This window comes from Mesocricetus auratus, unplaced genomic scaffold (genome assembly GCF_017639785.1).
Source record: "Mesocricetus auratus isolate SY011 unplaced genomic scaffold, BCM_Maur_2.0 Super-Scaffold_100707, whole genome shotgun sequence".
In the NCBI taxonomy this organism is placed as follows: Eukaryota; Metazoa; Chordata; class Mammalia; order Rodentia; family Cricetidae; genus Mesocricetus; species Mesocricetus auratus.
The window spans coordinates 5,757,280-5,774,433 of record NW_024429269.1 but is presented as its reverse complement, the minus strand read 5'-3'; the positions used below and the strand labels follow the sequence as shown (position 1 = coordinate 5,774,433).

Sequence of the window (17,154 nt, the reverse complement as noted above, 5' to 3'; positions counted from 1 at the left end):
TGGCCTAAGCCAGAGAGGTTTGGAAGCTGTTTAGTGGGCCTGCTTCTTTAGTATTCCTTGTCTGGTGTGGTCAGCTGGCTCAGTCTCCAGTAATGCTGCCTTTGAATTCTAATGGCCTACTTATAATCTATGGGAGATGGTAGCAATTCAGTTATCCATGAATTAATGCTTTCAAGTCCAGGGGGTGGGGAATCACCACAATAACAGCACACAAGCAACACGAAGCTCCCCATGGCTGAAGTTCCATCCATCAGACTAGCCTCCTCCTAGAGGCAGACTGGGTGGTCCAGCCGAACAGAAACAGCCCTCCTCCCACCCCAGCTCCACAGAGGAGCTGGAGGCATGTGACTGGGCAGGGTGTCCCAGGGTGAACCATGCCCCCTTCCTGTCCTTGCTGACTTCCTGTCGCCTTTACCACTGCGAGCCATGAAATGGCAAGAGTCAATGTTCCAGGCTGGTGTTGCTGTGGCCTTAAGGAGAGGTCAGAGGAAGATGGCCAATCTAAAAGGGAGACAGGCAGACAGCAATCCTGATTCATGCATAGGTGAGAGGTTGGTAAATCTAGAACACTGATTTTAAAGTGTATAGAAAAAGCAATTGGCCAGAGTCAACAAGTTTAAAGGCCATAGGCCGAATGTGGCCCACTATCTATTTTTGTAAGTAAGTTTTTATTAGAATACCCATAACAGTAGACCCTCCATATACACCACAAAGCAGTTGGACTAACCAGACTGCTGCCTGTTTTTGTAAATATTTATTCAAACATAGACAAACAGAGAGACAGACTAACAGTCAAGGGGGTGGAGGGGCAGGGGAGCAGAGGCGCATTCTCTGGAAATGTGGACCGCCCACACTAGACCTGGAAACACAAGCACAGGGGTAAGGGTGGGATGCCACGCTGAGCCTAGAAGGGCAGGGCACTGTTTTACATGCCACTCCTGGAATCATGACCAAAAGCCTGTCTCCCAGACAGACTTCAAGAGACAGGTAGTAGGATTCCTTTACATACTGGTGCTGGCAGGAGAGTAAAGAAGTGCCCCAGGGACAATTGAAAGTCTGGTTGCTCTCCATATGCACATACTAGACATTTGTGGGGTGTATGTATGTGTGTGTATGTGTGTGTAGTGTGTGTGTGTGTGTGTGTGTGTGTGTGTGTGAGAAAGATGATGATGATGATGATGATGATGGTTCCAAACACTCCTAGGCACTCTCTCTCTCTTCCTCTCTGGTGTCTCCCAAACCCTTGGTCCATTTCCCAAGTACTTCCAAACGTTGTTACATGAAGCAGGTTCCTGAGGTACCTTGCAGACATTTCTCACATAGAACAATTGTTCTCTAGCATTAGCTATACCTGCTGTCTTACTTTAATACTAGAATCCTCTTGACTTTTCCCTATCAAAACCAAATGACAGGCCAAACATGGTGGTGCACAGCTTTAATCCCAGCACTCGGGAGGCAGAGGCAGGTGGATCTCTGTGAGTTCAAGGCCAGCCTGGTCTACAGAGCAAGTTCCAGGACAGTCAAGGCTACACAGAGAAACCCTGTCTCAATAAACAACTGTTTCATGATATATTTTAACATACGTAGAAAGCATTTAAAATGACCTTGGTAAGAGTTTTAGACGTGTGTGCCTGCATGCATGTGTGCATGGGAGTGTGCACCCAGCTGCACAGGTACCGTAGGGGTGAAGGTCAGAGGTCAACCTTCGGGACTCACCTGCCTCTTTTCACTATAGGTTATAGGGCTCAGACCTAGGCTTCATCCTTACATAGTAAACACCCAGAGTCACCTCCCCTGTACCTGCAACTCATTCTTAAAATAATACAACAGCAACAGCTGCGGCATTGAAAAAACATATAAATGTCTTTATTAAAAATAAATGTGTTTAAAAATAAAGTGTTTAATCATAAAAGCAATCAGAGAATAAAACCACAAGTTCCTGGTTGGAATATCTGTGATGCTTATATCTTCTTTAAAGCATTAAGCCCAGAATATGTACAAAGAGCAGGTACTTTGCACACAAGAGTCATCAAGGCCAATGAGTGTGGGAAGATGCTAAAGTTAGGCGTGATGGTGCAGGCCTGTAATTCCAACCTCAGGACTGCAACAGGAAGATCCTGACTTAGGCTAGTCTGGGCTACATATTGAGACCCTGGAGACAGGGGTGGGATGGTCATCAGCGAAATACAAATTAATGCAATGATGAAGTACCATTGCCCACCAGAAGGGCTAAAACTAAATACAACAATAATACCAGATCTTGGTGAAGTGTGAAATAATTGTAATACATTTAAATTCCTGGTGGAATTATACATTCTGAAGTATTTAAAAGTGCCTATTAAAACTAAAAATATGCTCACCAGTGTCTAGCAATTCTGTTCCTATTAATGTGCCCAAGAGACTGGGTGCTTCTTACTCTGCAGGAGAAGAGAGCGGCTAGATCAATTTTCTCAACATCCCATTGCACTTTGCCTGGGAGGATGGACAGGTGTCTAAGCAGATATAGAGTGAATGAAGCTTTTGGGTTGCAGACTAGAAATGGAAGCCCCCAGTGGCCAGAGCACAGGGGTTGGGGTTTCAGAAAGCACAGCTGACAGGAAGGCAGAGTCTTACAGAGCTTGCTTGTTAAGGAAGGCGGCAGCCTCGCGCCACACTCAGGGGTGACTCTTAGGAGTCATTTGACTGTTGAGGGAAGCCAGGGGGAAGACATAGCCTGTCAGGAGTTCAGCTGAGGTGAACAGTCATCACTTTGATGACATTTTGCCAAAGCTGGGGAGTGTGTGCCTCTCTCTAGACCTGAGTCATGTCTGAGGAATAGAACTAGCACATTGCTCTAACTGATGGTTTTACAGAAAGCCTCACAGTTCCGTAACAGTGGAACGGAAAGGGCATAGGAAATGACACTCCAGATAAACTGGCTTAAACTACCAACTTTTTTTCTTTTTCTCTTTTATGTGCATGGGTGTTTTGTCCGCATGTAAGTCTTTGTACCTCATGAGTGTCTAGTGCTGCAGAGACCAGAAGAGGGTGTCAGGTCCCCTGGATCTGGACTTACAGAGCTGCCATGTGGGTGCTGGGAGTCAAATGTTGGGCCTCTGCCAGAGCAACCTGTGCTCTTAACTGCTGATACCTCCCCAGCCCCTTAAAGTGCCAATTAATTTACACCCAGTAATCCGCTTCAATCTTCCAACCTCACACTGTCATGAGTTACAAATTGCACCTGGCTCTCTCCACCTAAATTGACCTTGTCCTTCTCTGATGCCGCCTTTTCCTCCTGAACATTCAGCAAGGGACAAGGGCTTTGGCCATGAACTGTATCCTTAGAAAGAATATGGACACCTCTTAGAGGAGAGTGAATGGAGAGCAAAGCCCCACCTTCTTGTGTGCTGCAGAGGCAAGCCCCAGATTCTCAGGACTCAGTTGCCCTTGAGATGGCCCTCCTCACTATCAATCCCTGAGTTTAAAGGTCTAATTTATTAGACAGCAGTCAGTGCTATGCTGGTCATGTCTTTGCAGAGGATAAAACAAGAGAGGATGAACTTGTTCAGAACAGGAGTCAGAGGCAGGACTTCCTGACCTTGAACAAGCTGGGGACACCCTGGGCCCTGGAAGGGAGACCTAATCACCTCTATTAGCACTTACAGAAGGATTGGCTCTACCATGCGCCTCTAGGCATGAGCCTCTTAAGACCCTTTGAGGAGGGGCTTCGTCTCAGGAGCTGGCTTCACTTCACCAGGAAACAGCCTGTGCTGCGGTCTCAGGACCAGCTCGGAGCTGGATTCCAATTTCCCGGTGACATGAGAAGCATAACCAGGTCCCCCTGGCTGGTTGCCCTCAGCAGATAATTTATGCATGCTGGTCTACTCTTCTAGAGAGTTCCTTAAATAGTGAGGAAAGCAGCTTGTGAATCCAGTGGGGCATCTAGAGGGGAGGAAGGGAGGCTGGCCTCACACCATCTCTGCTGTCACTGCTGGGGCACCCCTGAGAGCTGACAGGGAAGCACTGAAGCCCAGGCTCCTGTTTCACTCTGGTAAATCCCACAGGGGCAGAGTTTCTGGTTTCACTCTCAGCCTTTATTATTCCTAGTCTTGCAGACAAGCGGGGAGGAATGGGGTGGAACAGAGCCAGCCCCAGGGAAACACAGCAGAGAGGCTCCATCCTTGGTATGGTGAGCTGTCTGCAGTCAGATGAGATCCCACTGGGTAAAACTAGGAAAGGACCCCAGCCCGAGGCCAGGTAGATGAACCATGCTCATCAGCCCTGGCTCTAGAGATGGTGGGGTAGGAGAGGTTCCCCAGCCTCCTTCCCCCAGGGTGCTGCAGATATCCACAGCACCGTGTTAGCCTGATTTACACACACCCAGCAGGAACATCCGCCATGCATATCACACTCCCCAGTAAACCAGAGCGACTGCCAGTTCTCTTCAGAGCAGCAGGAGATAGGTTTTCTCCAGCCTGGCACCTTCATGGGGCCATAGAAACTAGCAAGAACATATGTGGGCTTCTGCAAACGTGAACTCCTCTGCTAAAGCCCACAGTCCACCTGCCTGCCATGCTGGGCTTCAAGTCAAATTTAACTCCACCTTGCTCCTTGACAGCGACAGGTTTGTATGCTCCTTAGCAGTCACTTGACTGGGAATCCTGATCTTCAGCGTCCCCTAAAGCTCCAGCCACTGGCTTCCCTTTTCAAGCATGCCCAGACTGCAGGCACCCTCACCAAGAATTGTAGAGGCCCTGAAGCTGTGGCTGCACTGTGGCTTATCCTTGTCAGTAAGCAACCTCACTCAGGTGTCTGCGGGAACTGTGCCTTTCCAGACTTAAAGAAGTCTCCATCCTTCAGGGATTCCTTCCCAACAACAAGCTCGTCCTCTCTTCTGTCTTACCCAGCCAAGCTTAGGTAAGGGTGAAAATTGGTTTGTCTCAACAGTCACCAGCTGTGACCCTTCTTGGGTGACTTGGGCCTTCATGATATATCTATAATTTAGGCACTAAGAAAAATATTTTTATTGTATGTGTGGTGTATATATGTTTTGTGTGTATGCAAATGTGTGTTTGGGTACATGTCCACATGTGCATGTGCACATGGAAGCCATAGGCCAACACTGGGTGTCTTTTGTAAAGTCTCCCCACCTTGTAGTTTGAGATAGGGTCTCTCGCTGAACCTTGAGCTCACCAGGTCAGCTAGGCTGACTAGTCATAAGCTTCAGGGATCATCTCTGTCCCCAGCACCTGGGTGACGGACACATGCTTGTCATCTTATATGGCTGCCTGGGATCCAAACTCAGGTCCCCATAGTTGTGAAGCAAACACTTTACCACCTGAGTCACCTCTGCAGCCCCTGCAGAAGTCTTGTTGCAACTAACTGACTTTAATTCCTTAAGCGACACTTAATAAAAACAGCTTTGGGATGCCACTGTGATATGCAGAGCCTAGCTGATGTAGTATGATCAGCAAGTCATGGGGACAAAAGCCAAATGGGCTGCAGACTGACAAATACAGAGAAATGCCAGGCAGGCAATCTTGGGAGATTCTGCTCCTCTGGATTCACGGCTGGGGAGTGCCTGTGTATCGTGCAGATGGAGCTTAGGTGTCCCTAAACATCAGAACTGGAGCATCATTGCAGTGGCTTCTGAATAGCCTTCCCCCACCCCCCACTCCCCACCCCCACCCCCCGCCCCGCCTCCATCCACCCGCTGCACACCACCACCCTGCCAGAAAGCCACCCGGTTTGGGCATGCCCGCGTCCTGTATTGTGTGTCCCAGGACCCACCTCCACTGACGTCCACTCTGCCCCACTGGGAAGACGAGTTCTCTCCCTGTCCTCTCGGGCATCAAACATCACGTCCTCTTGTCTCTTAGTTTTGCCTTCTATCCTTTTAGTGAAGTTTAAAAACTAAATTCATGTAATCAAACCAGAATCTTGCATTGTAGCGCCCTCCCACGCTTTGCCCGATATTTAAGTTCTCAATAGATGCATAGTTCACTGAACAATAGCTCCGAGGTGGCTTGTGAAAACCAGGTCCCTCATTAATGCGGGAGGCAGGCAGAAGTGTGTGTTACAAAGATGAGTGTCTCAGCCTGCTAGAAGGAGCTGCCCGCCCCTTCTAGCTACTAGAGGAGACAGACAGGTCTGAGGACAGCCTCAGGCACTAGAAACCCTGGTAGAAAACTTTTTGTCATTTTAGGGATTCATAAATCAGGTGCACCTGTCCTAAATAAATCCAGACCCACTGTCCTCAAACCTATTGTCTAATTGAAACTTTGCGTTATCATCTTGGTTCTGGGCCAGAGGAATCATTGGAGAGAAGCCGAGGAGGTGAAGGGTGTGTGAGCAGAGTCCCCGGTTCCACGCAGAAGACACCGGGTCCTGGTGGACTGCTAATCTGAGCAGGGCTGGTGTGTGAAAACGAGCAGAATGAGTCACTGAGGAAGGGTGGAATTGTCTTCCCTACCAAGTGTCCTCACGATTCCTCAGGAAGCAGTAATTCCTCTTCTTGTACATAATTCCTGGAAAGTAAAATGTAGAAAGGAACCTGTAGTTCCTATCAGCATGGAAATAAATGCTGACTGCCCCCCCTCTCTTTCGTGGGAAACGTACTTCCCATGCTAGATTGCGTCTTGGTGTTGGGAAACTGTTCTCTCAGAACAGAAACAGTCCATCCTGCAAGGAGCCTCAGGAAGTTGCCTGAAGTTAAAAGTCTCAGGACACTCAGAAAGTTAAGAGTCCCAAGGCCCTTTCTAAAGTTATAAAAGCAGTAAACAGTTGCTGGGGGGAGATTTTCCTCTGGAGCTGCCTCCAAGTTTGGTAGGGATTGCAAAGGATACAGCCCATGCTGGACTGGGCTTCTTTGGTGATATGGCTACCATGGAATGACTCGCGCTACTGTAAGTAACCCCAGAAAACTCATTGGCTCACCAAGCCAATGGGTAGGCCTACTTCCTTAATCTGTCATCTGTGCCATATCTGGGTTAGATAAATGTTTGTTCTCCAGGAAGAGTCACAAGACACCTGGGAAAGCATGTGTGCTGGCATCTGGTCCCATGCTGATGTGGTCTCAAATTGTTCTGAGCATATCTCAATCTGGGGGTGAGGGGACCCAACTGGTTCCTCACTGTGACAGGAAATCGTATTGCTTAAAGTCAACAAGTGAATATACCCAACAGAGTGATCAAAGAATGAGAAACCCTTAGAAATGTAAGATTGTAGGCCGCATTTATCCTTCCCTCAGCTAAAGCCTTGCTGTGCGCTCCGAGCTGGAGAGGGAAAACAGAGGTAACAGAGCTTTGCGGAGTGCAAAGAGACTTCTTTTTTTTCCCTTTTATTTCTTTCTTTTTTTTTTTTACACATGTCACTCTCAGTTCCCTCTCCCTCTCCTCCTCCCCCACCCCCCAACCCTCCCAACCATTCGCCCCCACTCCATCCCCCCTCCGCTCCCCAGGGAGGGCAAGGGCTTCCATGAGGCATTTTCAGAGTCTGTCACATCATCCCTGGAAGGGCCTAGGTTCTTCCCCTATGTGTCCAGGCTGAGAGAGCATCCCTCCACGTGGTACAGGCTCCCAGAGTCCATCTGTATGCCAGGAATAAATAGTGCTCTACTCTCAAGGTCCCACAGATTGCCAAGGCCTCCTCTCTGTCACCCAGGTTTGGTGGGAGGGTGTCTGGATCAGTCCCATGCTGGCCCCTCAGTCATCAGTCTGGGGTCCACGTGTTCCCCCTTGTTTAGGTCATCTGCCTCTGTGGGTTTCACCAGCCCGATCTTGATTCCTTTGGTCATCACTCCACTTTGCAACTGGGTTCCAGGAGTTCAATTCGGTTCACAGCTCTAGGTGTCTGCTTCTCATCTCCATTTGTCTGCTTATCCAGGCCCTCTTTCCTCAGTACATTCACATGTGGACTTTTCCCAATACAATTCCCTGTCGCAGTGAGTAGCCAGCTCTATTTTTCAGTCTTGGAGGTAGCTTCCTAGGCAGACACAGTTGGAAGTTCCAACGAATGGCAGTACGTTTCATGTTGCATGTAACAGTGAGCACCCCCAGCCCTGTGTGTCCTCTGACTAACGGAGCCCTCTCTCCACAGGCACAGAGGACACACAAGAAGGCCCCCAAGTACAGCAGAGCACACCACTCCTCTGAGAAGAAGCCTCATCCCCCTGCATCAGCAGCCATTGACACGCCAAGCACAGCACAGGGCAGCAGCCACACAGCCCCGCAGAACAGCCCATTCCTGGGGTCTAGCCCGGTGGCCCTGCTTCCCAGGAGCAAGCAGGAGTGTGCCCCACAGTCAAGCACCTCCAGCCCTGCCTGGTCCTTCCAGAGGAGCAAGTCTTTGTTTTGTTTGCCCAGTGGAGGCCCCTCCCCAACTGAACCACAGCCCCTACTGACTGGTTCACAGAGGCACAGTGCATCAGAGTGGAGGCCCGGCAACCTCCTGTCCATTGATGACTTAGAGGGGGCCCAGGAGACAGATGTAGACACGGGCCTGCGGCTGTCCTCCTCAGACCTGTCTGTGGTCTCTGCATATTCTGCACCCAGTAGGTTTTGCAACTCTGTGGACTCATCATCATCCCTCCCCTCCAAGAGATGTAGCAGCCACTGGCCAGCATCCAAGAGGCCCGACGAAGGACCACTGCCTGCTGCCAGTGAGGTGAGCCCAGACACCTCCTGGGATTCCTACCCTGTCTTCACCAAAGGGTCTCCCAGCCCTACAGAAATAACTACTGCTGCTCTCTCAGCTTCTGGTGTCTCCTTGCCTACAGAGTCATCCCCACAGCTCTCTTGCCAGGACTCCAAAACCACACAGGGTGTCCAAGACATGCTACTGCCCCCAACGACAGCTGGCCTGGAGGATAATGACATGGAGGAGTTCTACATCTGAGCATATCTGTGTTTTCAGACAGACTCAGTCACAGAAACTTGGGCACCACTGCTCCTTGCCCTTGGTTCACAGGGTGATCTCCATCCCATTTGCCAACTCTGACAAGAACTTAATTATCTGTCTCCGGAAATGGTGAACATGGTGGCCATGCCACCTATCCTTAACTGAGTGGTGACATATTTTTAAAGGCTCAGAAAAAAAGTAAAAGCTGACATTTTTATGGACATAAATTTTCAACACACTTAAATCATAAGATCTATTTAATCTATTTTTGAATGCTCAATTATACAATTTAATACTTCATATAATTATTTGAAACAAAGAAAGCAAACATACTCAAGCCAGAGCTGACTTGACAGTTGTTCATACTGTGAAAGTAAAATCACTGAAGCCAAAATGTTGAATGGGAAAGGGGCACCAAGGGACTCCTATCAGAGCTCAGTATGCAGCAGAGAATTCATGCCTTCTTGGTCCCCCACAGAGAGTCACACGGGACCCTGGAATCCTGACATCCTGCTCCCAGTGGGTATGGTAACTTTATAGGACAGCTGTCAACCTCCATCTGCCAGCAGACTGCCTTGCTCTGAGCAATTCAGCACTTGAACATCTGGGTTTACACACAACTGGCTAATAAGCCTTGTAAGGATTTAGCACGAGTAACCAATGCCTTGCACACTCACAAAATGCTCTTGAGTCATGACACCTAGTTTTGCACACTCTTCCACAGATTTATGGAAGTAAGCAAACCTGTAGACCATCCCCTCTGGACTGGTTGGTGTAAGAGGACTCATTACCTGCAGTTGCAAGTAACAAGTTATGAAGCATGATAGGGAAGTAAGTGTGAGATTCTCTGACTTTAAAAAGCACACTCTTAAGGGCTGCATGCATATTTCCACAAATGACCAGAGCCATCTTTTGTAGCACTGTCTCCAGTAAACGGTTAAAATGTTTGGAACATTTTTGGTTGGCCTTTTGATTGTACGGGTGAGCAAACGCCCCCTCCCCAAAGCAGAAAACTCTGTGTAGTGCTGCCCCACACAGCCAACCTCCAGTGCACAAAAGCCTTAGGGAAAGCGGACACTAAAGCCACACCAGCCTTCCCATCTGTTGTCCGTTACCGCCACTGTGAATGGTGGTTAGGCCTCCTGGTGAGGCTATGTCTACAACCCAACCTCACTAATGCCAAGTGCTGGCATTGGTTGGCAATGCCAAACTGTCCCTACATTCCATTTGTCCTTGGGAAAGAAAAGCATGGGTGTGAACTGTTCCCTGCCCAGCGTGGTGCTTCTTGCCTACGTTACTCATGGCCGAGTTTTCTCTCTGGAAGGACCTACACCAGCTCAGACACTTTCCAGCCTTCAGGCTCCCTTGTCATCCATCAGTGTCGTGGTCGCCATCCTCACAAGGAGCACCTGAGACTCTGCCTTGCCTCAAACACATTGGACTTCTAGGACTCTGAATTCTGCTCCAATATAAATAAATACAAACATGGTCTCTTCTGATTCCAACTTCTGAAAAGGGCTAGATAACAAATATCTTAAACTTTTGTCAATCATGTTTTAAACTTTATCTAAATGTGTTGCTATTGTTTCTACTGTAGCATGAAAAATAAAATGTATATGAATGGATGGAAATGGCTGAGTTGCAATCAAACTTTGTTTCTAAGAACAGGTTATGGTCAGTATTGGCTCAAAGGGCAGTTGGGGAGCCCTCAAGATAGATGGCTGGGGAAAATTGATTCAGGATTCCAGCTGGCCATCAGCTTAGACTTTCCAAGCTTCTGCGGCCACTGCTGGTGTTGCTGCCACCGCTGGTGTGAGTGACACAAAGAAAATTGAATTCTCAGGTCAAGCCTGTGACTACAGAGCCACAGGCTCAGAATGCAAAGGGAAGCTTTCTGCAAAGCCGATTCCCAGGACATCCCTGCAGCCCACCTCCAGCCCAGAAGTGTGACTCCAGGTCAGTGGCTGATAGTGACAAACAGCGTGCTACGTCAGAGAGGAGGTAACATAACTTTTGGGTCATGGCAGGCCTCTAGGCACAGGAAGCCAGTGCATTACTGCCAAATAAAAGTGAGTGTCCTACATCCCTATAATGGCCTCTATCTTTGCTCTCCATAGTACTCCTGCTTTAGTATACTTGCCCCATGAGGATTATTTGAGCCCAACTCCAATAGCAGCATTTCTACTCTTTGTCTGTGAAATGTTGTTCCCCACCATCCTGTCTACCAAATGAAGTGACCCCAAAATGATGTCAGAGACAGCACATATAAGAAAGACTTGTGAATGCCACCCTTCTGCTTCAGCTCACTCCCAGACTCCCCTGCGAGATTGAGGGAGTCTACAGAGGGGTCACAGGCATAGTTTCATTCTGTACACCCTTGGCTGTGCTAACTAGTGCTTCCCTCCCGACATCCACCAGTCTGTCCTGATTCTTGGAATCTAATAGACAACAAATTTGTTCAACTGAAAAATACTGAGATGATCACATAAGCTATTTCTCTTCTAAATTAGGCTCAATGATGTAGAGAGTATCCATTTTATCCCTTGCTGTATGTTGTCTAGTAAGACCCAATCTCGTCTCCTTAACCTTAAACCACCCCGCCCCCAGCAAAAGGCTAGCTAGTAAATGCCTTGTTACATTCCATTCCTTATTTGCCTTGATTCTTAGTTACTATTCAGGGTGTCACTTTATTCTACACTATGCACTACCTAGTGACTGCTTCAGACATCAAATATTTCATTGTGTCCCCAACTGAACTGACAAACTACAAAAGTCACCTTGAATTACATCAGTTGGTTAAATGCATATCAGAAGGACTTGTGGGGACAAGAATAACCCTTTTGTGACAGGGGAAGGGTGATATTTGTTGAAATAAACTGGTTTTAGTGCTAGTGTTCCTTGAGTCTAAAGGCCCGAAGAGCGGGGCCATCATAGCAGAGGATTCCTCCATCTAGAGTATCCCAGAGGAGCCCAGATGTCTGCTTTTAGCCAAGAATGACTGATGTCTTCATCCCTGGAAAACCAGGAGAAATGTCTGTTATTCTAGCCTCTTCTCTCTGTAATGCATGAGTTCTCTAGTCTGTCAGCTATCAGACACCTGAGCAGACACACATACGTAAAAAGAAGTTTAGGGCAAATCAGACCTACCATGGAGGGCAGTAGGCACAGCTTAGTGGTACCCATTCACTTAGTATACATGGGGCAATGGGATCGAACCCAGCATCAAAAAACAAAACAAGGAAGCATGGCTCCGTGGTTAAGAGCATTTGTCCCTCTTTCAGAGGACTTAGGTTTGGTCCCCAGCACTCACATGGTAGCTCACAACCACCCAGAACTCCAGATCCAGGGTGTCAGAATCCCTCTCCTGGCTTTCACCAGGCACTCATGTGGCTGGCATACATACATACATACATACATACATACATACATACATACATACATACAAAACACTCATATACATAAAATAAATAGCACCCCAACAAGAGCACCAGTTCTTGCAGGTGAACTCCGGGGAGCTCTGGGAGTAAGTGGACAGTGGACAGTGGCTCCCTCTCCCCCTCCTGCCAGGTCCCATTGCTTATGTGTCTGCTCTTGGTTCCGCCTCTCCTTCACCCTCTGGAAATACTTGAGAGAGTAACAGGCGAAGCTAATGTTGGAAAAAAATTTTCAGGGAAATGCACTTTGTCACCATTAATTATTGCAACAAACAGATTCAGGAAGGGTCAAGAACCTGAATATAAAAATTATTCATAAGTATGTTGTTCCAATTTTTACCAAAGGCTTCTGGTAGTTTTGGGGCAAAGAGGGCTAGTTACAAAATGGCTCTAAATGCCATAATCCCTCCTAGTAAATAATGCAGGTAAACACAAGCTGCAGCAGTGGTACCCTCTTTAGTGAGTGCCTCAGTCACTTGTTTTCTTTGGTAGAGGTAGCATGATACTACCAGGAGTAGTATATTACTTTCAGACAGACGCTCAAAGAACACTTGGTGACAGAGAAAATGCTCTTCCTGTGCCCATGGCACCCTCCCTGAATGTCCCATTTGGGACTGTCTTAGTTAGCATTCTATTGCTGCAATGTCTACCATGACCAAAAGCAACTTGGGAGGAAAGGGTTTATTTGGCTTACGCATCCCAATCATAGTCCATCATGAAGCAAAGTCAGGTAGCAACTCAAGGCAGAAACCTGGAGGCAGGAGTTGATGCAGAGGCCATGGAGAGGTGCTGCCTACTGTCTTGCTCTCCATGGCTTACTCAGCCTGCTTTCTTATACTACCCATGGCCTGCAGTGGGCTGAGCCCTCCTACATTAGTCATTAATCAAGAAAATGTTCCACAGACTACAGGCAATCTGATGGAGGCATTTTCTCATTAAGGTTCTCCCACTTCCCAGGTGACACTGCATGTGTGACGTGATGAAAAGCTAACCAGCACAGGGACAAAGCCCCACCTCCAGGTGCCTGGACTAGCCCCCACCCATCAGTTCCATTCCTTTGGGAATATCTGTGACAATAACAATATGAGTTTCGTGTCTGGCAGAAACCTGAGGCCCTGTTAAGTCAGATGTGCCTGTCTCCAGCCCTGAGCTCAGAGCTTCTGGGCAGGGACCATCCCATGTATGTGTGGCCTGCCAGAAATGGTCCCTGCAGGAGACACAGGCCAAAGGGCCTCCCTGAAGGAGGGCTCTGGTGCCGCCTGGAGGCCACTGCTACTAAATACAGCAAGCCCAGGGCCCCTTTTAAGCAAGAAGATTCCATCTATCAGAAAAGGGAGAAGGCATTTCTCTTTCATTTATTATTCTGAGGTTCATTTTCTATTTTGTTCTACTATAAAGTACTGGGACAAATTAAACTTTGTAAATAGAAATAGAAAGTTAGGACTAAAAAGGGAGTGTACAAATATATCTAGCAATATAGAGGAAATTATAACTGCTCTAGTCGAATGTCCTGAAAGCCAGCAAAAAGGGAAAGGTAAGCAGCTTTATATAACTATGAATATAAATATACATACACATAAATATATATACATATGCATACACATACACATACATGTACATCTATGTAAATACATACGCATGCATATATGACTGAGGTGTGCTTTTAACCTCTGATCTGTTGCTTGAGAGTCATGCCCACTATCTCATGTCACTAGGAGCTGTGTTCTTGGTCTCCTAGTACACGGTCCATGGGGCCAAGTCATCATGATCCTAATATCCACCTACTTCTGTCCATCTGTGCATGCAGCCAATTTTTAAGTATTTTACACACCTTCTTTCCAAAACCTTGCCTGAAGTTCTTGATAACTTTCTTAGTTAGGGTTTCTATTGCTACAGTGAAACACCATGACAAAAAAAGCAAGTTGGAAAAGAAAGGGTTTGTTTGACTTATACTTACTCATGTGGTCCATCATCGAAGGAAGTCAGGACAGGAACTCAAACAGGGCAGGATCCTGGAGGCCAAAGCCATGGAGGATGCTGCTTACTGGCTTGCTCTCCATGGCTTGCTCAGTCCACCTTCTTATAGAATCCAAGACCAGTCCAGGGATGGTACCATATACAATGGGCTGGGCCTTGCCCATCAATCATTAATTAGGAAAATTCCCTGCTGCTTGCCTACAGCTCGACCTTATGGAAACATTTTCTTAATTGAGGTTCCCTCCTCTCAGATGACTTTAGTTTGTGTCAAGGTGACCCGTTGTCAGCTTGACACACAAAACGTCATTACTAGGCTACAACCTTTCCCTTCTTATTCACCCCCAAGATGACACATTAGTATTAACATCAGTATCACAATATAAAGCATTTCACAACCTTAAAAAGTCCCACAGTCTTCAAATTTTCAAACACTTTAAATTCGATCTTTTTTTAAAAAAAAAGTCAAAGTTTCTTTTAAAGCCTAAAATCTCTTTTAAAAAATCGGTCTCTCACAGCTTATCTTCTAGGCTCCAGCAGGCTCCACTCCACAGCTTCTGCTGTTTGGGGGGATATCCCACAGTATTGGCATCTCCAAAACGCCCAGGTCTTCTGCTGCAACTGGACTGCATTTTTACCGGAGTCTCTCCTGATCTTCATGGTGCCAAGCCTCAGCTTTTCTCCTTGACCCCTTCAGTCCTAGGACTTTAACTGTTATTGAGGCTGTATTTTCTCTAATGCCAAGCCTCAATCGCTCTCCATGACTCCTTCATGCATTCAAAGTCAATACCATCTAGGTGACTCTTATACATTGCCAAGTATGGCTGCCAGACAACCTTGACAACCTCTGGAACACAGCTTCTGTATGATGAATCTGAGGAAACACTTCTCAAAAGATTTCACCTTAATGATGCTAGTCTTTTGTTAATCACTACTAATTTCTTAGCCCCAGCTAGCCAGCATTGATTGTCCTACTACAGCAAAGATTTTACTTTAGTAGTTTTGGTCTCTTGTTAACCACAGTCAGTTCTTCTGCTCTATCTGACCAAACACACAGATTCATCACACAAATGGCCTGGTAGAACTTTTACTTCCCTCTGAAACTTCGCAGGCCAGACCTCCACTGTCTGCACTGTTCTCAACATTCTTATGGTCCAAGCTCCCACAGAACAGCCCGCCGAGCTCTCAACACTCAATGGCTTTTCCACCCCAAAGTTCCAAAGTCCTTCTACAATCCTCACAAAAGCCAATATGGTCAGGTCAGTTACAATACTCCACTCCTGGTACCAACTTGTCTTAGAGTTTCTATTGCTGTGATAAAACCCCATGACCAAAATAAGCAAGTTGGGGAGGAAAGGGTTTATTTGTCTTATACTTGTGAATTTTCATTTGTCAATAAATGAAGCCTTAAAAGTAATTCAGACAGAGGGATACGTCAGCCTCCTCTAAAATTGGCCCAGCATGTGTGTAACAGGGATGAATGACATATCTTTTGCATAGGACAGGAATGAACTGGGATTCTGCTACCACCAGATGGTGGAGGGCACAGAGATGGTTAGTTTTTCTGTTAACTTGGCAAAAGTCAGAGACATCTGGGAAGAGGGAACCCCAGTTGAGAAGATGACTCCATCAGATTGGCCTACAGGCAAGTTTATGCAGCATTTTCTTGACTAATGGTTAATATGGGAGAGCCCAGCTTTCTGCGGGTGGTGCCACTCCAGGCTGGTAGTCCTGGGTAGTATCAGAAAGCAGGCAGTGTGGTGAAAGCCATTAGCAGGGTTCTTCCACGCTCTCTGCTTCAGCTCTTCCCTCCCGGCTCCTGCCTTGACTCCCTGCCCTGGCTTCATGTGGACTGTAGCTGTAAGATGAATTCGACCCTCTCCTCCACACATATTACTGCAATAGAAAGAAACGAGGACATTCCTCATAGAGTGGTGTTTCTTTCAATATCAATAAAGGCAAAGAAAGTCCTGAAATGGGAATGGAAGCACAGAGTATAGTGACCATAGAGATGTGTATACATGGAATGGGACAGATGGGCAAAAGAATGTGAATTCTAGACAGGATCCTAAGATTATACCGGGCAGAGTTATGGATTACTAACATCCCAGTCAGGCATACTGTGGTTTTACAGCAAGGATTTGTGAAAGAAATGAATTAGTGTATCAAGTTTCTGTTATTGTCCCTGAGTGTCAGCCACTGATATCACCTGTGTTCTGCAGGTGTTAACTTCCACCCTTTGCTGTGAAATAGAGGTGTCTGTACTGGAGCCTTTTCTTGTGATTATGTGCTGGCTTCTAGTGTCCAAGGGCAGATTCTCTGCCTTCTCCACTGAGAAGCAAGACAGGCAGAAGGGAAAAGATTGCCCCAGGGGCCTGACAGCCACATTCACACTGCAGAATGGTGTGATCTATGTCTCACACTTGTCTAAGATATGTGATGCTGATCTGGCCTCTCCTGACTAGGTAGTCCCCAAGAACCACAGAGAGGCTCGAGGATCCCAGTCTTGACATAAGAGAACAATGAGACGTGGAAGAAAAGTGACTTGTGAGAATAAGTGGCGAGAGAACTCAGCCTGAGAGTGAGTGATAGCAATGCTTCTGGGCTGCATCACAATGTGCTTGCATTGAAAGCATCCTTGAAGTGAAAGGTATAACTTACCAGCTGGCCAGTCTGGGAGCTCTGCTAGTGGGACAAGGATTCATCATGTAGGAAATCTGCCCCAGACATTCCAGGTCACCAGCCACATGTTCGTTCCCCTCTAGGTTAAAGGTACTTCAAGTTTGGTGTAGGAGAGCTAACAGGGTTCGAAGTAACCTCGGGTGGTCAGGTTACTGGGAGAGATTTCTAGGGAAGCTATTGTTGTCTT

General features: G+C 47.1%; 1 protein-coding gene across 1 annotated transcript in view; it reads left to right on the top strand.

Moving 5' to 3' along the window:
- The window catches only part of Fam124a (family with sequence similarity 124 member A), a 64,486-nt gene extending 53,984 nt beyond the window's left edge, over positions 1–10,502 (top strand). The window contains exon 4 of the mRNA XM_005075282.4: positions 8,077–10,502. Within this exon, the coding sequence (XP_005075339.2) occupies positions 8,077–8,874 (798 nt within the window). The 3' untranslated portion in view covers positions 8,875–10,502. The remainder of the gene's footprint in view (positions 1–8,076) is intronic.
- Positions 10,503–17,154: the final 6,652 nt, after the last annotated feature.